We start from the raw sequence: 26384 nt of genomic DNA on the forward strand, positions 1-26384 counted from the left end.
AGTATATTCTGTGAAGCGCTTTGAGACGTCTCGAAGAAGTGAAAAGGTGCTGGGCTCAAATGCAAGGATTATTATTCATCCTGGAGTTCCTTCAACGCGCCCATCCCTCCCCACCTTCAAAGCCCACCTTAAGGCTTACCTCTTTTGGTCATCTTCCCCCGCAACACCCCCCCCCCCCTCACCACCTGCCTCACACACACGAACACACCACATCCTTCAGCACCCCTCCCCAGCTCGAACGCCCAGCCATCTGTGGCTTTGAGACATCCTCCCAAAGTGAAAGGCGATAAATGCAAATAGTAATGTATTGTAAGTTTCAACGAGCTCGCAACACCAAACGGAGCCTGAAGTGATGAATAAAAACAAATCCTAAGAATAGAGATTGGGTGCATCGCAATTAATTAATTCTAGCGACCTGAAGGGTTCTGAGAACATTATGATACGTTACTTCATGACCTTTTTTTGCTGAGATTTGTTGGGGGCAAAAGATATAGGCCTCTAATCAGCGTCAGGAGCAATGTGATAACTTTAGTGCTGTGAAAAGGATGAGTTAGCACAGAAAGTATTTTCCCAAACAATATTAAAATTTCCTCTGCGCTCTCAATTATGGGAAGAAACATTTCCAGTACGACAGAAGAAAAATAATGCAACGCAAGGCAAAATCTATTGCGTTGAAGTCGATTGAGGGGACAACCCACTTTATGCTTGAGACTGACATTACTTTGATCATTAAAAAAAGGGATAAAACTCATTTAAGAAATGTTAGCAGCACTATATAAAGTTAATGAACTGCCCAGCCCTCCCACACGCACACCAACACAGAGGGCACATTACTAGGCAAGTTCTGAGAAGGGCAGAGTTGTTAAAATTAGGAGGGTGAGATTAAGAAGAATATTTTTATATAGCGAGAGAGTTATTAGGATGTAAATTGTCCTTAATAATAATAATAATAATAATAATCCTTGCATTTGATAGAGCGCTTTTCACTTCGGGAGGACGTCCCAAAGCGCTTCACAGAATACACTGTAAAGTGAATTGACTGTATATTTGTGGGCGAACGCGGCAGCCAATTGCGCACAGCAATGTCCCACAAACAGTCGTAGATTGAAAATGACCAATTTATTATTGTTTTGTTTTTGGAGGGATTATTATTAGGCTCTGTGTGGAGTAAGGAAACTTGCCCAAGGTTTCGCCCTCTGCCTGGAATTGAACTCAGGTCTCTCGCTTGCAAAGCGAGCGCTCTAACCAATGAGCTACAGGACTCTCCTTCTGGTGATTGCAAGACCCTACAATAGTCGAGGTAATAATAATAATCGTTATATTTGATATAGCCCCTTTCACGTCAGGAGGACATCCTAAAGCGTTTCGCAGGATGTACTGTCAAGTGAGGTGACTGTTTTTTTGTGTGGGAAAGCAGCATGTGTTTCTATTGATCTCATGCAATAGTGGCAAAAGTTGGTGACCAAAAATGTTAATGTCAAAACCCATAGCGTCCAAAAATAATAATCCTTGCATCTGATACAGCGCCTTATCACATCTTTGAGACATCTCAAAGAGCTTCACAGAACACACTGTAAAGTGAATTGACTGTGTATTTTGTGGGCGAAAATAACGTGCTTGTTTATAATGATGTGAATCTCATTACACAGATTCAGATTTCCGGAGTTTATTTCAGAAACAAAGAAAAAAATGGTTTCCTTTTGCCCAGTTTATATTTGACAGATGCGATTGCACTCATTTAATATTTTTATATGTATAAAAAATAATGAGATGGGTTGTCCTAAAGGGTTTTACATTTTCGCAGTTCATCGACTAACATGCCATGCTTTGACGGAGATTCATTTTAACCCTGCCTATGTACTCTTTGCGAGGAAATCAATTTGGGGGAGGATTGAAAGCTTTTATTGAAGAGCAAAATTCATTGCTAAAACTCCATCTCAATGACCTGATGAGGAGCCTATATCAAATGCAAGGATTATTATTATTATTATTATTATCACTTTATGCGGTAATTTGTTGTACCCTTCAATCAGTTTATTCAAGTCGTTGTTCTGGTTGAGAGTGGGACGCTACACACATTAAACAAAGACTTGATGCTCTAAATTAAAAAAAGTAAAAGGTTTGATATTCTGGAAACATAAAATCAAATAGGGATTTCTTCGCCAACACCTCTCTTGTGATCCACGTCACCTGCCTCACAAAAAGCAGAACAGTAAGTAGTCTAACCTTATTGTTATGAGCCATTAATACTTTTCTCTGGTAATCTTTCCCATTTCGACGACATCAGCATCTGCATCAAGCCAGACACCGAGTCAGGAACAGTGCACGCCCAGCCGAGGAGTAAAACTCTCTTTGTTGTGCCCTAAAATATACCTTTAGCCGCATTTGCAGAAGTGCACGTGTTATTGCGGCAATGTGACCTGTTTGGTTTGCTGCTCCAGCCACACTTTGGCCTGTCCGCCCATTTGGAGATCTTTGTGCGCTGTAGCCAAAGGCAGATCAACAACAACAACAACAACAACTCGCATTTATATAGCACCCTTCACGAACGGAGAGGGTCCCGGGATTCCCATGCTCATCTCTCACTGGACTCTTACACAAAAGGAGGGTGCAACAAATTGCAACGAGTCCAAATGATTTTTTTTCTTGGAGAAAATAAATTCTCGTGCCACCAGACTGGGCTAAATTCAAACCCAGTGTCCCAGAGATGAAAGCCAATGATGAAAGGTATTGCAACTCCCCCGCTTACTGATTTTTTTAAAAAGCAAAGAGCAAAAATGAACAAGTGAGGAATCAGGAAAAAGTACTATGATGGAAAATGGATGTTGGCAAAAATGAAGTAAATGACTTGTGCCATCACTTGTACCTCATCTTATTGAACAACTAATGAATGAGTCATCTAGTTATAATTTTAGTTCCTAACAATAATGTATGGTTGGCAAGGTCTCAGTAGCTCCTAATGCATTTTATTTTTCCCCGAGCTTTACCAAGTGTTTGATTTAAATTGTTTCTATTTGCAGATTTTTTTTAATAAACTGTTTAATTCGCAGTTATTCTATTTCTTCCAATCTTCAGGGTGATACGTAAAAAGGTAATTGGATAATTGGGTTGGGGGAAAAATATCATTTGGACATGTTGCAATTCATTGTACAGTCCTTTGTTACCGGAAAGAGATTGTGATTCATTCATTTATAATATTGTACGAGTGCAATTTAAGGTGGTTAATTATTTCCCCCCTAATTTTCTCCTCTGTTTTGAAGGTGCCTACTAATGCTGGTTATACAATAACCCTCTGATATCTCACTCCATTGGCTATATCTCATTTGTATCTGGCCCATCTGCTCCCTCCATAACCCGTAAATGTAAAAAAGTAATAATCATCCTTGCAGTTTGATCAAATTATTATCTTTTTAAAAATATATTACCCCTGGAAAAGCAATCCGTTAATTGACTAACAAGCACTCCGTAAGTAGTGGCGTGTGGGGTAAGGAAACTTGTCTAACATTTCGTCCTGTCCGGATATTGAACCCAGGACCTCTCGCTTGTGAGGCGACTGCTCTAACTCTACAGGACGCCACATTTGTACACATTTGGTGGCAAATCACCATAGATTTGGCAGTAATTTTCCATCAATTGTGTATATAAACTGGCAGTGTGGATTTTTGATCAGTGTCTATTTTGTCTAAATCATGTCCAATTCCAATATTGAAGAGAAGGCAGTGCAATAATTAAATAACCATAAGCAGGGATTATTTGCCACGACTCACAGAATGAAAATTAAGCTCCTAATTAATTGCTAGTCATAGCTACAAGTTTTATCCCTGGACATCAAACACTGCCACAACTCATTTCCGCAATCATCTTAAATGCTTAATTTCTGGAATTTGCTGATATTCATTTTCAATGAAATCTAATATGCCAGTTATCAACAGTAACTCCCTCTGTACGTTTGAAATTGTTAAATTTGTCTTACGTTATTAACAGCGCGGACATCTGATTATTTCATTTTACCCAAACGGTAGATAATAGTGCCAGAAAATAATGCAGACTTTGAATTTATGATAATAATCCTTGCATTTGATACAGCGCCTTATCGCTGAGACATCTCACAGCGCTTCACAGAATCTACTGCAAAGTGAATTGACTGTATACTTTGTGAGCAAAAAGGCGGCAGCCAATTGCGCACAGCAGTGTCCCACAAACAGTCGTGGATTGATTCACGGCGTCAATCAATTGAAAGCCTTTTATTTTTAATTCCTCCAATTATGATAAAATATTTTTAATGTAAATTAATACGTATGAATGACCTGACATACATCAGTGTTACCAGGGACATTACTTATATTTCTATACCGGTTAGGCCACATCTAAAGTACTTAATAAAACTCTGGTCACCGTGATATAAGGGGGCTGACAAGGTACTGGAGACTGTGTGGAGGAGACAACAGTGATGATTCCCAATGTTAGACTGATCTACGAGCAACGATTAGACAAGCTTAAAAAAAAAAGATTTATCTTGCTTTTCATAAATTTTACCCTTAATATCTTAAGGGGGATTTAAGCCAAGTGTAAGTGTATATGTATTTTAAGTTTTGTCTTATTCGGAGCCTTCGACAGTGGGAAACTACGTTTAAATGCTGTAAGGTATTGGACCCAGTGGTCTGACTTGTTACAGTATGATGCATTCGTCATCATCAGTCAGTAAGTAAGTCAGTAAGTCAGTCAGTAAATCAGTAAGTAAGTCAGTAAATCAGTAAATAAGTCAACAAGTCAATACGTAAGTAAAGTAAATAAGTAAATAAATGTTGTTGAATGGAATAGAAAGTTAGGTCCAAAGCAAATGTTTTAATTCTTTAGACCAGTTCTTTGGTAGAGTATTTTTCCTTCCTCCCCACTTGATGTTCCCTCATTAGGGTAACAACTCAACTGTGTGCGGTGTGAATTCCAAGCCATTAAATCGTCAGTCTTGCAATGCTCATTAAACTGCAGGAGTTATTGGTAATAAAGAATCCCAAGACGCAGTGTGTCATTTCTCAGCACGCTTCATTGTGATATGAGTCTGGAGACTTGGTAGGATCCACTGTGGATTTCTTGAAAAAAAATGAAATAACATGATTCACTCTCGATGCAATCCGAGCAGCCATTAACTGATAGTTCATGCGCACTTTATTTTATGTTTACAGGTGCATTTAGTTGAAAACCTGAACTTGACGCTCGAAAAACCTCAGCCAACGGCCCGTTCTGATTTTACCCCTGTTTCATTCCCCTGCTGTCTCCCACATAGTGGATTTAGTGGTGAAGATTGTGATGCGTTAAACAAGACCAATTGCGCTAATTAAATAAGTTGGAGGGTGGAAAAAAAGGAACCTGGTGATAAATAACATGACAACTGGACCCTGGATGGGCTGGGGTCAGATTCCCAACTAGACAACCTTTTCAATGAACGCAGAGGTAGGCAGGTGTGAGGTATAAAGGGATAATAATAATAATAATAATAATAATCCTTGCGTTTGATACAGCGCCTTATCACTTTGTTGAGACGTCTCAAAATGCTTCACAGAATATACTGTAAAGTGAATTGACTGTATATTTTGTGGATGACCAATTAAGCACAACAGTGTCCCAAAAACAGTCATGGATTGAGTGACAACGAATTTTCCAATCGACTAACAATTGGGTTCCTACTTACTGTTAGGTAAACAGAGGTGTGGAGGAAGCAAAACTTGCCTAAGGTTTCGCCCTACCAAGGAATTGGTCCCGGGTCGTCTCGCTTGCGAGGCGAGTAGCCTCACCACGACACGATAGGACTCCACAATTTTCATGGGTGAGAATGAGGATGTTGAATTCCTTTGGGAGACAGGGTGTCATTGGAGCCTGGCAAGGACAGGAGTGATGGGCCTGGGAAGCTTTATCAACCTGGGAAGATACAGCCAACTGTAGAAAAGTTTCACCCACAAAATATACAGTCAATTCACTTTACAGTATATTCTGTGAAGCGCTTTGAGACGTCTCGCTGATGTGATCAGGCGCTGTGTGAAATGCAAGGATGATTATTATCATACAGACATATGATCTTGGGCAGGAATCGATGTGAAGGAGGAGAGATGAGCTTTGAACCAAATGCCAAAGGTTACGGACTGGTTTCAGTGAGTTGGAGAGAGAGAGAGAGAGAGCGAGAGAGAGGCTATCGAGGCTATTCCATCAAAGGGAATTTTAACACAAAATCTTTGTAAACAGCAATTCACAAGCATTAAGAATGACTAAACTGCAGGAGTCCAGTGTCTCTCTTAATTAATCTAGGAGTTATTGAACAATTTAGAATAATACACATCCCCAAAAGCACTTCATTTGCATTTGCTCTCAACAAAGATTTAAATGAAACACTTGTGGTAAGTCACATCCAATATTCTGGCTACCGCTGATAATTTCATCAAATATTTCATCCATTGATAAACTGCCTCCATCTGTGCTACACTCTATGACGAAAAAAATCCCTGCATATTGACGCATTGTTTACTCAATATACAGTGGCTTATGCGCAGTTATGTCTAATTAAAGCCCAGAGTTGTTCATTAGCAAACTCACAGACAGAGAGAAGCCTTGAGGGAATTCTCTCAAATGGAAATTTCTACCAAAAGGTTTGTCGTTCATGGATGAGAGGGTGCAAAGATATTCTACTTTTTGAGTGAAAGGGGCAATGATATGTTTATTATTTTCTCTATTTCCAGTCTCTTCTGCACCTTTCTCCGTCATCCTCCATCCATTTAGCTGCGGAAAAACTACTCCGAAGGAAACGGTGGAAGCAGTAAGTGTCGATTCTTTCAAGAACAAATAAGATACATTTCTGTTAGGAAATAACATCTCAGGTTATGGCGTATAGTTTTGGACACAACATGTGCAAGTAACTGCCAGGATGGTGGAAGGCAAACTGGGTGGACCTTAGTCTTCTTTCGTGTAGAAAAATTCTTATGTTGTTATGCATCCAATCTGTCTCCAGACTTCTTCCATTGGGCTTTGTCCCGCCTTCTAATATTCCATTTCTCTCCACCGGGAAAGACTTGGCGTTTTACTGGAAAATATCAATGAATCAATTCACAAAAAAAGATTTTTTCACTTAGCGAAGAAAACTCAATGTGAAACTTTCTCCCAATTCTGATCAATAGGCTTTTGAGCAACAAGACTTTGGGGGTAAAATGTTGAAAGAATTCATGTTATTTGTTCTTTTACGCTAGTTTGTTTGTGCTCAACTATTCCAGGAAGGCGCACATCTTCCCATAGTAGCACATTTGTAAGAAAACTAGATGCTCGATGTAATTCTGCCCAATTGGCTATCGGGTATGGCCCACAAAATACACAGTCAATTCACTTTACCATATATTCTGTGAAGCACTTTGAGACATCTCAACGACGTGATAAGGCGCTATATCAAATGCAAGGACTATTATTATTATTAATTTACATTTAAATGGCTACTTTGTCTGCTCCCCAACAGATCACAACAAGAAACATACGGAGTTCTGATTCCTCCCCCTTGTACCATTACCTGGTAATGAAACCTTTATTAATCTCACTAAGTAAGCTGTCAGAAGTCCCCTCATATTGCAGGCTGTGAATTGCTGTCCTGATTCTCAAAAGCAAATGTGTCCAATTGGATATTTAGTCCAATCTGACTAAATTTGTTGTCAGAACATTACTCTAAATTTGCGCTGGGTTTTGAGAATAATTTTAATCCATAAAACTGAGTGTAGTTAACAATTACGCAATAACTTTCAGGCAGGGACTGCTTCCATTATGAACCGGGATTAAATAGTCACACATTAAGTCATTCCATTGCTATTTCAGTACAGAGCCTACCCAAAAGGCTGTGGATAATAAATAATAATATTCCTTGGATTTGATATAGCGCTTTTCACGTCTTCTAGAGGTCTCAAAGCGCTTCACAGAATAAGTGAATTGACTTCAGTAAAGTGAATTGACTGTATATTTGTGGGCGAAACACAGCAGCCAATTGCGCACAGCAGTGTCCCACAACAATCGTGGATTGAAGTGACCGATTTTATCATTGTTTTTTTTTCTTGCAGGATTATTATCAGGCGTGTGGAATAAGGAATAATTGCCGGGAATCGAACCCAGGTCTCTCGCTTGCGAGGAGAGTACTCTACAGGACTCCTATGCTGGATCCATTCAAATTTTCAAGACAGAGGTGGCTAGATATTTGTTAGGTCGGGGTATCAAGGGATAAAAGGTGGGTAATTGGAGTTGAGGTACAGATCAACCATGTCTTATAGAATGGCAGAACAAGCTTGAGGGGCTGAATGGCCTTCTCCTGTTCCTATGTTCCCATAAAGTACACAGTTATTGCATGTTAAAGTAAAACTCCTGAAAAGCCTCTTCGTGACACGAAAGACATTATGTTAAATGCAAGTATTCTTATTATTACATCTCACTTGGGGATTTAATGCTTTTATATAACTTTTTCTTTGTGCAATCATAAGTGAAAGAGCTTAGAATAATTCACAGATCGAAGGCGAAAAAAAAATACCAATTAGAAGGAAGATAAAACGTCCTTCAGATTATTACTTTAATATCTTACGCAGGAAATCGTAATGGTCAATCAGTTCCAGTACGTAAATAGTAAATGTAGGGTTGTGTTGGTGTTAGTTTGTTCAGAATGCAACTCAGGGGGGGAATTAAACAGGATATTTATATTGGCCTCTGCATCTGAAGTGTGAAGATTTGCAATGTGGAGTGTGGGAGTTTTAAATTAACTTTGATATAAATTTGTTATAATTAGAAATATAAAAAATGTGGCAAATTCGGGACAAGTGCAACTCTGGCCTTTGCTTTCTGCATGTGAAGGCAGACACACGCTGTTCAGTGTGGGAGTTTTCAATTAAGTTTCGCATAAGCGAGTTCGAATTAGCCGGAGATGAATGGAATTTTAAGTTGCGGAGATGGATTCATCCAGTTAAACAAGAAATACTTGTTTCGACTGCAACTGCTCAGTCCCACACTGGCGATAAAGAAATCTCTTCAAATTTGTGCTATTTTACTTTGAAATGACTCTACCTAACTTCGTTCAGATGTCACTGTTTAGAGATTACTTTAGCAATCTCTTCATATTGGCTCTATAATACCACTGCCTGTGAGAGGTTCTCTCTCCCAGTCTCCTGGGCTAACAAATCTCGCAAATAAAATCGTTCACTCACTCCATGGCTGCGTATGGGACATTGCTGTCTGCAAACCAGCTACCGCGGTTCACCTACGAAATTCACAGTCAATCCACTTTACAGCATATCCTGTGAAGTGCTTTGAGACGACGAGATAAAGCGCTAATATCAAATGCAAGACTTATTATCATTATTATGGAGGATTGTGGAGTCCTGTAGCTCAGTTGTTAAAGCACTTGCCTGGCAAGCGAGAGATCTGGCTTCGATTCCCAGCAGGGCGAAACCTTGGGCAAGTATCTTTACTCCACACACCTGATAATAATCCCTCAAGAAAAAATAACAATAATAAAATTGGTCAATTCAATCCACAACTGTTTGTGGGACGCTGCTGTGCGCAATTGGCTGCCGCGTTTCACCCACAAATAAACAGTCAAAAACATGAATAGCGCTCTATCAAATGAAAGGATTATTATTATTAATAATATTACCGAATAATAAAATATTGAACAACAACAACTTGGATTTATATAGCACCCTCCACGCCGGACGGCGTTTACAGTAACGGATCCCGGGGCCGAGCCAGGGGGAGGGGGGGGGGAAGGTGACCAAAGGCGCGGTCGAAGAGAAAGGTCTTCAGCAGAGACCTGAAAATAGGAAGAGAGGGAGCGAGGCGAAGGGAGTGAGGAAGGGAGTTCCAGAGCCTCGGGGCGTAGTGGCTGAAGGCATGGCCACCGAGGGTGGAGCGGAGGACTCGGGGGACGAGGAGGAGGCCAGACCTGGTGGAACGAAGGCAACGGGTACCGTTTTGAGGTGTGAGGAGGCCAGAGAGGTCGGGGGGTGCAGAGGAGTGGAGGGATTTGAATACAAGGGTGAGGATTGAGACAAAGAAAGAGGATATTGAGATGAAGAATGTAATCACAAGAGAGTTTTAGGTGGTTTTTCTATCCATTTATCTCATTCTTCTAAAGCACTCCAGGGCACTGATGATGAAACACCAGCAGGCAGGACTTGGATAGGTAGACCAGTCGTTTGAAACAAAAGATTTTCACAAACTATCTTCTGGTAACTCCGCAAACCAAAGCTCTTAACAGGTGGGGTGGTCCTAGCTGGACAAATAGCGAGAAGCTTGCCAGCCAGTGCTTTCATTGTTTTCCCCCAGTTTTAGTTTGGGCCAGACACTGGGAGAAACTACCTTCTCTTTTCGAATCGCACCACGGGTTCTTTAACATCCCCACAAACAGACAGGTAGGACCTCAGTTTAACGTCTCATCTGAAGTCAGCACCTCTGACAAAGCAGCATCCCTTCAGCATTTCACTCGAGTATCAGCCTAGAGAGGGTGGTCCAACCTTTTGGCTGCTGAGGGCTGGATGCCCTATTTGAGGAACATCCACATGAGCAATAAGGATAAGCAATAATTTGGTGTTTCCCTTCCAGAACCATAACAGAACATTTATGGGTTATAGAGGAAGCCGGATGAAATGGAATCAGGGCCGGGTGATCAGCCTCTCGTCTTGACTATGAGCTCAATGCTTCAACATGGGGCTTGACCTTCTGCCTCAGAGACAAGAGTACTACCAACTGAGTCAGGCTGACTCCCTTATAGGAACGTAGGTACAACATAGGAACATACAACATAGGAACATACATCGCAGGAACAAGAGCAAGACATTCAGCGTGTCGAGTTTGACATTTTCTTAGATTATTGTTGACTGTAACCCAATACCATTTGCTACCGTTTCTTCATACTCGCTGATACTCCTACTTAGCTAAGTTGTGGGATCTGGTTCTAGGTTTTAATAAAACATCCAGTTATGAAACCCAAGAATTTCAACACTTGATAATTAACCTCATATCTTTCTCTGCAAATTTGAAAGAAAAACTTTCAAGGAAAGCCCTTGAGTCTGCCCTTATTACCGTTTAACATTTAGCAATTTTCTGTGCTTTTCACAGGACCAGATAACTCTTGCTTATTGACAGGACCTTCAGTGAAATTTCTTGGTTTCTTGTTTCTGAAAGGTTCTTGTTAATCGTTGTGTTTAATTAACCTCTTAAGAGAAGGACAGCCAAGCTTCTCCCCAGGCAAACAACTTTACCTTTCATTCCAATTCTTAACTACAATAATCAGCCTTAATGGAATAGGGTATCCAAACTGGTCGAACCAGAAAAAAAAATCTTGTCACAGTTAAATAGATCATTTTAGAAATGTGTTAATGATTTGTTCTGCTCCAATGCTTTTCTGCAGCTTAACTGAAGGCCTTTCTGCACATTTTATCTCAACTTTCTAGCATACCTACCCTGTCATCCTGCCATTACAACATCAAGTTGTTTTGTGAATTAGTCCAGAGCCTTGGTATCATAATAATAATAATAATAATAACCCTTTCATTTGATATAGTGCCTACTGTCAAGTGAATTGACTCTTTATTTTGTGAGTGAATCCATCCATGCTTGCAGAAGTTTTGAAGAGCTTTGGAGAGAGGTTGAATGTAAAACCTATCTGTGTTAAAATGGCTCTTAAAATAATAGTGGTTATATATGTATTTATAACTGTCCACCTCAACATATACTTCCTACCTCAATGTATATTTCTCCATTTACAATGTATGTTGCTCATATAGCCTGCCTGAGCCACTCAATGTGAAGCATACAGACAAGCCAATTACTACACTCAATCAGCTGCAAATAAGTATTTCTGCATTAATAGTGAGTAGGAACTTCAGCTGCAAAGATTTGCATTTAATGTATGGAGTAAGCTTACAGGGCCATTAAAAACTAACTCCCTCAAAAATATGCATTATTCTCCCAACGTTGTAATGAAAAAATGGACCCTAGTTTGTCTTAGCTCCAGTTACAGAAGAACATTAGCTATACCACTATAACCCGCAAAACATACAGCTAATTCCCTTTACAGTGTATTCTGTGAAGCGCTTTGAGACATCGTGAAGACGTGATAAGGCGCTGTATCAAATGCAAGGATTATTATTATTGCCACTACACCATAACAATTATTTTTTCCCCTCACCAGCTATCCTGTGATCACTCTGAGTGTTATTTCCAATTTACTGCCAATTAGTGCAGAATTAAGGAATTAAAGAGTTCAGTGAGTTCCGTGTGCGATGAATTCACTCTTGCTCGAAATTGGATTATTTCTGCCCAAACTCCTTTCACACGAGAGCCGTACATAGATAGAGAAGACGCTCATCAAATCATTCTGAGCAGGAATTTGAACCTTGGTCCCAGAGGTGAAAAGGGGGTAATGTCTCCATAGCAAAGTGTGTTTAGCAGCTCCACCCAGCGGCTGACTTTGTAAAGACACAATCCTTTGTAGAACTGTGTCGTGGGAGACAGTTCGGATGGGGACAGAGTGGTTCACAAGATCATTTTGGATGACGAAGGCCCATCTGATCCTATCTTTACAGAATACCCACTCTAACATCCTCCCATCAGAGTATTAGGCTGCTTTATGTGGAGTGGAGTGACCACAGGATAGCTGGTGAGGGGAAAGAATAATTGTTATGGTGTAGTTACCGTGCTCGCCTTGCAAGCGAGAGGACCCGGGTTCGATTCCGGGGCAGGGCGAAACCTTACTTAGGCAAGTTTCCTTACTCCAAAAAGCCTCTGTTTACTTAACAGTAAGTAGGAACCTGGTTGTTAGTTGAATGAAGGATCGGTTTCCAGGGGTAATAATCCCTCCAAACAAAAAAATAAAAAGAGTTTGATCACTCAATCCATGACTGTTTTTGGGACACTGCTCTGGCAATCGGTTTGGCAAAACGTCCTAAAATTGCTCTTCCCAACACTAAACCCATGTCCTCTTGTTCTGCTTTCCTGATGCATCCTAAAGTATTGCTCTAGGTTTAGTTTTTCAATCCTATTTAAAATGTTACTCACCTCTGTAAGGTCCTCTCTCAGTCATTTTCTCTCAAGGCTGAAGCTTGTCTAATCAACAACAATAACAACAAATTACATTTGCATAGAGCTTTTCACATCAGGAGGACATCCTAAGGCACTGGACAGTCAGGGATTGAGAGGAGGGCAGGGAGGTTAGGGGTAGGAGGGTGACCAAAGGCGCGGTTGAAAGGAAAGGTCTTGAGATGGGCCTTGAAGGAGGCAAGGGAGAGCGCGAGGCGAAGGTACAGTGGGATGGAATTTCAAAGGATGGAGGGACAAGCTGTTATTTTGGTTTCAAACAACTTTTAATGCCCAACATATTGTATTATATAACAATGAGCCTTGCATTTGATAAAGTGCCGTATTGCGTTGTCTGGATGTCTCAAATACGGCGACCGTAATTTGTACACCAAATTCGGGAACACATACACAAAAAAAAATTTGAACTCACCACAATTTCCTGATGCTGGCAGGACTGGAGAAGCTTGTTGGATTAATGGCCGTGTTTCTATGATGAGCGAATGTGTTTTAGAATCTTATTGTTCTTGCTCAGTTTGTTGCTGAACTCAAGACGGGGCAAATTTGGACCCAGGGACACTAATAATAATAATAATCCTTGCATTTTGATATAGCGCTTTTCACGTCGGGAGGACGTCCCAAAGCGCTTCACAGAACACACTGTAAAGTGAATTGACTGCATATTTGTGGGCGAACGCGGCAGCCAATTGCGCACAGCAATGTCCCACAAACAGTCGTAGATTGAAAATGACCAATTTATTATTGTTTTTGGTTTTGGAGGGATTATTATCTCACTATACCTCATTCCCGCCCCAGCCTGTATGCAGTGATGGGACCTGGGCTCAAGTCAGCTGTCACTGTATCCAAATCAAGCAGGTGCAGGGTTCAAAACTGATGTGTGCAACATTTGGTATGTATATGTGCACTTCATCTGAAGTCTGTGTTCTCAAAGGACATCATTAACCTTTTCAAATATCTGCTTTTAAGCAAGAAAGCTTCTAGGCCTACAACAATTGCAGACAGTTCTCCTGTTCTCAGTCTATTTCAAAATATAAATTATTGGTCTTGGCTATGAAACCGGCTGCCACTGGATTTGGTCATGTTATTCCTTCTCTCCATGCCCACTGCATCCATGTCTGCAGTCTCTCTTCCCAACCATGTCTGCAGTCTGTCTATGATTACAGTGGTGAGACATCACCTTGTTGACGAGTATCAACAAGATAATAATAATCCCTCCAAAAAAACCAAAAAACAATAATAAAAAAAAAATTGGGTCATTTTCAATCTACGACTGTTTGTGGGACATTGCTGTGCGCAATTGGCTGCCGCGTTCGCCCACAAATATACAGTCAATTCACTTTACAGTGTGTTCTGTGAAGCGCTTTGGGACGTCCTCCCGACGTGAAAAGCGCTATATCAAATGCAAGGATTATTATTATTATTATTATTATTATTATTCAGGGACTGTCCCTGGAAATGTGGTCACTATAGTCTCAAAGTCGATTGTTCTGCGCAGAAACAAGCCATTTGACCCAAATACTCTGATCCGTGTTTATACTTCACATGAGTCTCCTCCCGTTACCTCACTCTCTCACACAGCCTTCTATTCCTTTATGTGTAAATCTAGCTTCCTCTTAAATTCATCTCTACTGTCTGGACTGTCCATCGCTTCGGGATATTCTACTGGAGAACAAGTGTCAAGAATAAATAAATTTCTCACCAGAAACCTTTCGTGGGTTTTCAGTAAATCAGTCACAACCAGGAGACAAAGTCATCGTAACATTTCAAGTTGTTCCTCTATAAATTCCTACTCGAGCTCTAACAAGGAAAATTATAATAATAAGACTGTATTCCGTTCTTTTAATTGTATCAAGGATGATGTGCCGTGGGTTGTTTTACTGTCATTTCATTAAAACATAAGGCTAAAGAGATCATAACAGAAGTGGGCGTCAATACAGCTGCAACAAAGTTGGCGACGTATCCTGAGGTTGTGCTTCACTCCAGGAACGTGCAGTGGTCTGAAACTCGATAGTTTTGCAATTCAAATGGTGTGATATATCATAATGTTTCAAACCACATAAACATTCAATCATATTGAATCATGTCATGAAACCCACCATGACTGAATGACCATCCATTCTCAGAGGTGGGGGAGGGGGGGGATGATAATGATAATCCTTGCATTTCATACAGCGCCTTATCATGTCTGCGAGATGTCTCAAAGCGTTTCACAGGATATACTGTAAAGAGAATTGATTGTATATTTTGTGGGTGAAACTCGGCAGCCAATTGTGTACAGCAGCGTCCCACAAACAATCGTGGATTGAGTGACCAAATTATTATTATTTCTTTATTTCTTTTTGGGATTATTACCGTAAAATAAAACATGATCTGCATATTACGTACGCAGTACCACCGTTTGCACTATGTTTCGATGATCTTATGAGTTGCTCAGTCTGACTCCAGTTTATTTTTAACTTCATATTGATTTTGCAAGGTTGACTGGAAGAGGAAATCCAAAATTCATGCTTCCAAACAAATGAACATTTAGGATTGGCTCAAGGCTTTGGGCTGCCTTCACCAACTGGTTATTTGATATCAAGGGCATAATGTGGACATGGATTCAGAATTGGCTGAAGGGAAGCAAGGAGATAGGGTAGCTAGGTCAAAATGAGGGGACTTATTAAGTGGGGTGCCTTAAGTGTCTTTACTGGGACCTCTCCTGTTCCTTCGATAATGACCTGGATTCACAGACCCTGTGTAAGGTAATGCAGATGACACCAAATTGGAGGGGAACTGTGAAATAAGACAAGGCAACAAAGGCTCGAGTTAAAGTATGCACATAGTCCTGTAGCTCAGTGGTCAGACAACCCGCCTCGCAAGCGAGAGACCTGGGTTTGATTACCGGCAGGGCAAAACCTTGGGCAAGTTTCCTTACTCCTCTCGCCTGATAATGATCCTTCAAGCAAAAAAAAATCTAATAATTGGCCACTTCAATCCACGACTGTCTGTGTGACACTGCTGCGTGCAATTGGCTGCTGCGTTTCGCCCACAAATATACAGTCAATACACTCTACGGTATATTCTGTGAAGGGCTTTGAATGTCTAGAAGATGTGAAAAGCCGTATATCAAATGCAAGAGTTATTATTATTATGCGCTAATAAATGGAAAATAAAGTATATTACATATAATGCAAGATACTAGAAAAGTATTCAATACCAATCTAATATATTCTGGATTATTCAAAAGTTGACTGAATAAATTTACAGATCATTGTGATACTATGGTATCAAGTATAATAATAAAGGGAGTCTATTGAGAAGACTATTGGATTCTCATGTGTATATTTATCACTATATATTTATTGTTTTACACAATAGAAATGTAAAAAGAAAGTCTATTTAATATAGTAAATAAAGCTTGGTTTTGTATCATATTTAATAGACACACAAAGTAGTACAGGACTTTTTATGTACAGTTATGTTAATTATCATAGAAAACACCAGTTTCTGGAAACATCAAGTATTATTATTGTCACAACCGTAGCTGCAAATATCAGGTGAGAACAAGTATAAGTCATTATTACAAGACATTCATTGAATGCCACAACACAGAAATTGGCCTTGAGACTTATCAATTATATGCTTGTGATCTTCTCTGCCTGGTCTGACCCTGCTTTCCCTATAGTCACCCATTCCCTTTAATATTCTTCCATTTACATTTATAATAATATTCCTTGCATCCTATGTGACGGAATCTGAAAACTATGAGGTGTGCAGTGGCACAGTGACTTCGTACAGTGACTCCTCATTAAATTGCATCAATTGGAGACTTATGCAAACACTGAAAAAAAATTAAATGAGAAAAAAAATTAAGGAATGTGGCGTTAGATTCTCTTCCAATACCCACAGGGAAAATGGGAGAATGATGAACTGAAACAGGCAGCACGTGATACCAAGAACAACTTCCATTTGTATGGCACCTTTCATGTCGGGAAGACGTCTCAAGGCATTGGACAGTCAGAGATTTGGACCCGAACGGGGGGTTGGGATCAGGAGGAGGCGGAGGGCAGGAAGGATAGGAGTGGGACCAAAAGCACGGTTGAAGAGGAGGGTCGTGAGACCAGCGGGAGTAATAAAAGAGATTTTGATATAAAAAATATTATAGCAGGCTCATACTAGAGTAGAAAACTAGAAATATTATTGGAAGAACTCTCTCATAGCAATGCTGTGGTTCTAATGTTAATTTCCTCTCGGGCTGCTTGATTTTCTGTGCTAAAAGTGAGCAAAAGAAAAGTTATTTGTTTCGCTGTACTGTTTCAGCCAATTTCAAAATGACCTTCACATGCTTTTAACATGGTTTCAGTATTACAGCTACACAATCTAGCACTTCCCTGAAGGTACACTGTAGTCTAAAGGCTAAATAACAGCTACACTATGCAAGATCTTTTGTCCATAATAACGAAGGAAATCAAACATAAACATTCCCGACATATTAAAAAAACCTTCGTGAAGTTCACATAATTATCGTCACTATTTCAGCTTTCGTGATTCACATCCAGGGATCCACTGTCAGTTTTAATGATATATTTCCTCTCCAGCGCATAAATTCTGCTGTCAAATGTTTTATCTTCTTCAATGTAAGGCAGTTCTTATAAGGCTCAAGATGGATATATATATAATATATATGTATGTAAAAGAGGCAGATGGTGATTCATTTAACAGGTGTCAGTCCTATGATAAAGAACAAATAAAGTTAGACAAAAGTTATGCAGTTTCTGGAAGGTACCTATACAAGGATAATAATAGTCCTTGCATTTTGTATAGCGCCTTATCATGTTGTTGAGACGTCTCAAAGCGCTTCACAGAATACACTGTAAAGTGAATTGACTGTGTATTTTGTGGGCAGCCTATTGGACAGAATTACATCAAGCGTCTAGTTTTCTTACAAATGTGCTACTGTTAGTTACATTACGCGCAACTGTGCATACATCGGTCTTAATTTCTTGATACCTACTGTTCTGTCCATCATTCTTATCTATTTATCCACCTGAATATTTTGCGGACGAAACAATGATCTAATATTTTCTGCAAAGCATCAGGAGAATACTTCCACCTAAATTAGTGACCCCTTTCGGATGCTGTAGGAGGAATAAAGTGGGGTTGCGGAATCCTGAATGTGTACTTGATCCAAACTTATGCACTACAAAAGTGGAACGGTGTGTACACAGTGCTGCAATGTAACCTCCACCTCTGTGACTGAATTCCTGAACTTCTCAGGTCCTGATCTCTCAAACGTAGGTTTAGGACCTCAGTTTAAGCCAGTTTCTCTCTTTCTGGGGCCCGTTCAATAGACCTGTGCCATCTTTTCCTTACGTTGCTTAATAATAATCATTGCAGTTGATATACACTGACGTCTTCGAGACGTCTCAAAGCGCTTCACAGAATACATTGACTGTATATTTTGAGGGAGGAACATGGCAGCCAATTACATAGCAGTGTCCCACAAACAAGCAATCCCTGAATCGACTAAGAACTGGGTTTCTACTTACTGTTAGGTAAACAGAGCTGCGTGAAGTAAGGAAACCTGCCTCAGGTTTTACCGCACCTGGGAATCGAAGCAGGTCTACTCGCTCGCGAGACGAGTGCTTTAACCAAAACATTGCAGGACTTCATATAATAAGGGTTTTAGTTTAAATGTATGGCAATTTACAAGTGTAGGAAAAAAACTATTACCTTTTCTTTTCTTTCCACACATCTGTCCATACATTCTTGTTTGGAAGCAAAATGATTATTGTTTCCTCCACACCCACTGTATACAAATGGTCTGCATTCACTGCTCTCAGGATAGTAATACCACAACAACACATAAAGTGAGCAGGAACCTTCATCCATGGGTTGGCTGCAGGGATCTGTATGGAGCATAAAGTTAAAGAAACCTGTTAAAAACAAGCTGGTCTGTTATTAATGATAATAAATAATCCTTACGGTTGATACAATACCTTTCACGTCGGGAGGACATCTCAAAGCGCTTCACAGGATTTTACTACAGAGTGTAATATCTTGCAGACAAACCCAATATTAATCTACACTGAGATTTTTGTTAAAGTAACATACATCCAAATAATAAGTGATCTTTTACTGATGTGATGGTGGAAATCCCACTGAGAAGACAGTGAAAAGATTGGCACTTCTATTTTAGTTACGAGCACAATTAATTCATAGCATGTTAATTCAACCGCCCGTTTTTTGATTAATATTCAGAATTTATTGACACATTGTCCATTTTAACTATACAACTAAATACCTGCATCATGTAATATATATATAGAAAGAAAGAGAAATAGATTATATTCCTTTTTGAAGATAAATACTATCCATAAACAATACATATATGGAACCCCCAGTAGTTTGTTTTGGAGACCGTTAAGCATAGTGATGAGTTTCCGTACGTGACAGACATCCGACTGATCACAACAAAGTTCACTTAGTTTGAGGCATTGAATACGTGCAATGTGACTGAGTTTAATGGACATTAATACATGAATTTTACCTATTAATGATCTCTCCACAAGGTGCTTCAACCAAAAGGATCTGTCCATTAAGCTTCATTACTCAATTACACTGGTTGGAGAGATGTTTTAGGTGTTAACGAGAGACACACGCATTGAATTAGCTTCTATTTAAATATTGGTCGTGTCGTTTACTGTGTTTCATAACATAACAAGTATATTCTTTAAACTTGGTAAATGTCACAGGACAATTGACCTGTGAACACCAATGGGCATGTAATTGCTTCCAGGTGCTTCCTTGAAAGGTCTCCCAATTCATTGAAAGAAATTACATTTCTGCCGTTTTGTTTCAATTACACCGTGAGAAATGTCAAGCACGTTTTTCTTAAAAAAGGGGGACAATAATGCATAATTTATACCAGGCAGGAATTGTGCTCATCAAAGTCAGGGATGTTCAGTAGTGAGAAATGGATAACTTTCTCGAGGTTTTACAGTACAGGCCAGTTCAGAATAAAGCTCCCTTTAAGCTGCCCAAACAACAGGTGAAATATTCCAGTCGTTAAATGTATACTACCTCGCAGCATTCTCTCTCCGACATAGCAAAATATTCATACTAATAATCCTTGCATTTGATACAGCGTCTTATCGCGACGTTGAGACGTCTCGAAGAGCTTCACAGAGTGTACTGCAAAGTGAATTAACCGTGTGCCGCAGACCGAACGCGTTAATCGCAGTCTCTCTTTGCCCAAAAAAGTTTGATCGGTTGTTTAAAAATTCTAGGGGCCAGTGAATCAGTTTAATGTGAGAGTCTGGGGCCGGGGAGGGAACTGGTCAGAGCATCACAATTAGGATAATATGGCAGCAAAAATTAACGATAAATTTGAGCTGCAAATTTCATACCATTCCTGACCTTTACACCAACGGTAGATAAGGAACAGAATGTGTTTAGGAATGCTGAAAACTATGCCCTCGGGTATTTCTTTACTGTTTGACAACAACAACTTGCATTTATATGGCTTCCCCTCACCTCACGCAGGGTAGCGTCCCAGAGCACTCGAAGGTGGCAGAGCGTGACACTGGGGTGGGGAGGCATGACCTAAAGGTGGGGAAGGATGGCTTCACTGGCTCCCCATCGCCGGAAGGATCGACTTCAAGATCCTCACTCTCGTGTTCGAATCCCTTCACTCCCTGGCACCTCCCTCCCTCTCTGACCTCCTCCTCACTCCTCAATCCACCACCCGACACCTCCGCTCGACTGGCACCGGCCTCCTGCCCGTCCCTCGCACCCTCTGCCCCACCGTCGGAGATCGCGCTTTCAGCCACTACGCCCCGAAACTCTGGAACACTCTCTCTCAATCCCTCCGCCTTGCCCCCTCTCTCCCCTTTTTCAAGACCGTCCTCTTCAACCACCAACCCCCCATCCCCCCCCTCCCCCACCTCGGAGTCAGTTAGGCTTCGCCACTGTTAAGCGCTGTGAAAGTCTACCCTGCGTGGAGGGCACTATATAAGTGCAAGTTGTTGTTGTTGAAGAGGCGAGGCTGAGGGATAGAGGAAGTGTGTTCCAGAGTTTGGGGGCGTAGTGGCTGAAAGAGCTATTTGACCAAGTATCAGGACATTTTTGCCATATTTCCTTACTACACTTTTACGATGGGAGTGTTGGAAAGCATCCAAGAATGCTTGAAAAATGTGGGGAAAAATAATGTAATCACAAGGGCAAACTGATCATGATCTCGGAGGATCAAACTGTTTTGTTTGATGAGTTTAAGCTTTAGATTCTCCAAATCAACACTTCTTTTTCTGTAGCAATTAATACTTTGGAAGACATTAATTGAATGCCTACTGTTCTCAAAAGGTAGTCGTGTAACTTTAAGACCTTTAAGACAGTTAGACATGCTCTGGATATGCAAGCAAATTTCTTGTTCAATTAACTTTCAGACATAAGGAATTATCAAATGACAGCTAGGTTCTTTTATCCATCTTTAGCATTGGTTTAACGTCTCATTAGAGATATATTTTACTCGTGGTGCTTAGCAAAATGTTAAGAGATGTGTAATATAGCAAAGTCAAGAGATGTTTAACTCAAATACTTGAGGGAACTGCAGCAATTTTACACTGCTGTGATAGAACATGGCAAAAAGGGGCAGTTCACAGTAATTACCCTTTCTGATAAATTAATTAGATAAGTGGATGTATTTGATCACAAAGGCTCAACATTTCAGGCAGGCTGACAATATGGACTAATGATGAGAGTTAATCTTCTCAGTCCAAGGTCTTCCAGATCAACCCATTATTAGAAATAATTATAAATTATACGTGGAAAAAAAAAGTAACTGAGGTTCAATAGGCGAACCACTGGTATTTTCTCCACGGCAATTCAATCTGTTGATTGTCAGGTCTGAAATGGGAGAGACTGGCAGTTTGCTCCCTTGTCAAGATATCACAAATTGATGACAGCAATTAAAAGGTTCTCTGAATCTCAAATAGAACATTTTAGGAAAAAAAATACAGATTTTCCAAAAAAAGGACACAAAATTGTAAGGTGTCTTACTCAGGAAGCAGGAGTAGGAAATGTTTGTCAACAAAATATACACTATGCTTTGCAATCTATCCTGTGAAGCATTTGAGATGTTCTCCAGACATGAAAGGCGCTGTATCAAATATAAGGACTATTATAATTCACCGAGTTGTTCAAGTACAACAAACTATTGCACAACTTTGTAGTTGCCTTTATTATTTCACCAAGGATCTTTACAAAGACGTGACAAGGCGCGATATCAAATGCAAGGATTATTATCATTATCGTTGAGACGTCTCAAAGCGCTTCACGGGGTATACTGTACAGTGGATTGACTGTATATTTTGTGGACGAAAAGTGGCAGCCAATTGCGTACAAATTTTTCTTTTAAAAGAAGGGATTATTACCCCCTGGTACAGCGATCCACCAATCGAGTAACATACTGGTTTCTACTTACTGCTAGGCAAGCAGAGGTGTGAGGAGTAAGGAAACTTGCCCATGGTTTCACCTCGCCTGAGAATCGAACCTAGGTCCTCTTGATTGCGAGGAGAGTGGAATAACCTCTGCATTACAGGACTCCGCTTTAGAGTTATGTAGATGTAGTATTTATAAAATCAAAGTCTTTGCAGCAGGCTAAAATGAATACTAAGCTGGTTCCTCTGATCTGAGAGGTAATAACTGTTTTTTATTTCCCCCCTCAGCTGTATGACTTATAAATACAGTTGTTTGATCAGACCACTATTATACAAGCAATCAAAAGCATTGCTTAATAAAATAGGATTTGCACGTAATATGTCCTTTTGATCAAAATATTAGAATTTTTAACTAGACTTTTCATTGATGGAAGTCCAGTTCAGTAAAGCGTAGGCAGAGCGATAACAGGATCTTCTTTACAAAGTCAGAATCAGAACTTGAGTGAAAGTTAAACACAACTTCAAGAATCACAAGACACATCTGAGTCCTGTAGCTCAGTGGTTAGAGCACTCGCCTCGCAAGCGAGAGGACCTGGGTTCGATTCCCGGGCAGGGCAAAACCTTAGCCAAGTTTCCACACTTCTGTTTACCTAACAGTAAGTAGGAATCTGGTTGTTAATGGATTGGCAGATTGCCTTCCAGGGGTAATAATAATAATCCTTGCATTTGATATAGCGCTTTTCACGTCGGGAGGACGACCCAAAGCGCTTCACAGAACACACTGTAAAGTGAATTGACTGTATATTTGTGGGCGAACGCGGCAGCCAATTGCGCACAGCAATGTCCCACAAACAGTCGTAGATTGAAAATGACCAATTTATTATTGTTTTGGTTTTGGAGGGATTATTATTAGGCTCTGTGTGGAGTAAGGAAACTTGCCCAAGGTTTCGCCCTGACCTGCCTGGAATTGAACTCAGGTCTCTCGCTTGCGAAGCGAGTGCTCTAACCACTGAGCTACAGGACTCCACTCTTCACCCAAAATGTAGTCATTCAATCCCTATGCGCAAACTGAAATTTACTGGCTGATTCTCAGCAGGAAGCAAATTAACTTTTATGTATAATGGTATTTCATCCATTAAAGGTGTTGCAATTTTACACCTGGCAGCACAGATTGTGATAGAGCCCACCATCAACATTGCTCATAACTTCAATTATTGTACTGAACAATTCCAGGTAGACAATGAAGGTAAACAGGGCTGTGCTTTACTTTTCTTTGTATAAGACAAGTATTTAGTCCTGGTCAAAAGCAGGAGGTTATCCCAAGATCTAGGACTATTTACAATAAAATCTTGAACACACTCAGAATCTCAAATTGGTCTCTGAATCCACGACTGTTTGAGGGGCACTGCTGTGAGCAATGGGCTGTCGCGTTTCGCCCACAAAATACGCAGACAATTCTCTTTGCAAAATATTCTGTGAAGCGTTTTGAGACGTCTCAGCGATGTGATAAGGGGCTGTATCAAATGCAAAGATTATTATGGTTATGCCTACTTGAATGCATGATTTTCATCCTCCTCACCTCCCCCCTTTTAGAGTCAGTGAATGAAACAGTGAGACGGATTGAATCAGCTCATGATGATAACGCTGTCTATCAAAATGAAACCTTTCTAAATAGTTTTCTTGATGTCTTTCTTCCCTGACGTTTTACATCTAGTTGTGTTATTTCAGACATGGCACTGCCTGAACTATTGCGTATTTCAGAATTGCTACCCTTCTCATTACGATCAAATATTTAATCTGAGTTTCAACCGTGGTTTTTAGAATGAAGTTCAATAAGTTACTTTGTTCTTTTAGTGGCTCATTATCAAGATACGTACATATTTTAGATTGGACATTTGAAAGCTTCAATAATATTTCTCAGTGATTGTGCTTATTTGAGTAAATTAGTTTTTTTTGTCGACTGGAGTTGGTGAACGAAACATGAGATGGATTGATGAGCCCAGGATGTCTGTGTATAAAAATGAAGAGGGCTTCTTTTAATGCTATTCTCTCCTGACATTTTACGTGTAGTTTGGTCTCTGCCCCCACAAAGCTGCCCGAGAGAGTTGCACCTCCGACAGTGTGTCGCTTGGAATAAAATTATTTTCAGCTACTTATTCAAATTAAGTCAATTTTAATAATAATAACAATCCTCGCGTTTGATGGAGCGACTCATCATATCTCGTGTTGGGACGTCTCAAAGTGCTTCACAGAATATATTGTAAAGTCAATTGACTGTATCAATATCATGAGTGAAATGCAGCAACCAATTACTTTCAATGTGCACAGTGAATCTCTCGATCAATGACAATAACAAAAACGTATAAGGTCAGAAAATTAATTCCAAATCCTACGGCTTTGGTGAGACTACACCTGGAGTACTATATGCAGTTTTCAGCCCCCTATTTCAAAACAAGAGAATATTTAGTGTTGAAAGGAGCGCACTCTGTACTACTATATTCCAGAGTTCAAGGAACATGGTTTACCACACACGTACATTCCAGCGGATCATTGGATAAACCACCAAGCGGTTGGGCCTTCAGCCTCTCTGCTCCCACTCTCTGGAACTCCATCCCTCAGTCCCTTTGCCTCGCCCCCCCACCCCCAACTTCCCCTTCTTGCCTCCTTCAAGGCCCGTCTCAAGACCCTCCTCTTCGACCGCACTTTCGGTCACCCTCCCTGGCCTCCACCTCCTCCTGATCCCAACCCCCAGCTCGGGTCCAAATCCCTGACTATCCAGCGCCGCGGGACGTCATTCGATAACGATGAGGAGTGGAAACTCTTTACAGATTTATTTACAGGAATACTGACACCAATTGTAGCACCTTCTGCTAGCCTTGCCGAGACCCACTGAGTCACGACAAAGTTCACTGTTTTCAAGAGGAATCGAGTTCTTACGTTCTGAAAGGAATGCATTTCTCCTCGTGAGTCATGGTTTGAAAAGTCACAAGTTTTATTGAATGTTAAGTGATGATTAGCATAAGCAGTTATAGCCTAAATAATTCTAAACTCCGAAAATATTTTCCGTTGGATGAAAACGTTTATTTTTTTTTAGAACTATAAATTGATTTCAAACGTTAATTTCGAATGCTGGTGACAAAATCAATATTCACACTGAAGTTTCGTTACCATTAATAATAATAACAATATTCCTTGCCTCTGATATAGCGCCTTATCACGTTGTTGAGACATCTCAAAGCGCTTCATTAGAATATATTGTAAAGCGAATTTATAAAGGAGTTGGAGGTCTGATTTGTGAAATGTGGCATCAGACTTGTTTGAAAGTATCTGAATAATGTTTAATTATTCTGCTACGTGGTGCTATTCTCTGTACATCAGCCGTTTCGCCCACAAAATATACAGTCTGTTCACTTTACAGTATATTCTGTGAAGCGCTTTGAGACGTCTCAACAGCGTGATAAGGCGCTAAATCAAATGCAAGGATTATTACTATTATTTAATTGACTGTATATTTTGGGGGCGAATGTCCGATGTACATGAAATAGCACTGCGTAGCAGAATAATTAAACCCTAATCAGATACTTTCTAATTAGCCCTAAGATTCTAGCAGATCCTGGGAAATTCCTCCCCCCCGCCTTGGCACATTGTCTCCTTGGCACGTTAGGTTTCACACGTTTTCACCACTGCTCCATACTGTGACTTTGCGAACGACATTGATATTATACTCGCAAAGCTACTCCGGTGTCGGGAATAGCTCTATTAGTATGACAGTAAACCTGAAGTGCAAAAATAAACACCAAAAAAACAGGTATAAAAAGAAAACATTTGCATACTATTTTTCCCTCCGCCTGTTCTATCTTTCTG

General features: G+C 40.2%; 1 protein-coding gene across 1 annotated transcript in view; it reads right to left on the reverse strand.

The window, feature by feature from the left end:
• Window positions 1-17808: 17808 nt before the first annotated feature.
• Window positions 17809-26384, reverse strand: part of LOC103177066 (collagen alpha-1(VII) chain-like) — a 116435-nt gene continuing 107859 nt past the window's right edge. The window contains 4 exon segments of the mRNA XM_042335458.1: window positions 17809-17814; window positions 18817-18992; window positions 20929-20953; window positions 21228-21268. Of these exon segments, the coding sequence (XP_042191392.1) occupies window positions 17809-17814; window positions 18817-18992; window positions 20929-20953; window positions 21228-21268 (248 nt within the window).

Source organism: Callorhinchus milii, unplaced genomic scaffold, assembly GCF_018977255.1.
Source record: "Callorhinchus milii isolate IMCB2004 unplaced genomic scaffold, IMCB_Cmil_1.0 Scaffold5, whole genome shotgun sequence".
In the NCBI taxonomy this organism is placed as follows: Eukaryota; Metazoa; Chordata; class Chondrichthyes; order Chimaeriformes; family Callorhinchidae; genus Callorhinchus; species Callorhinchus milii.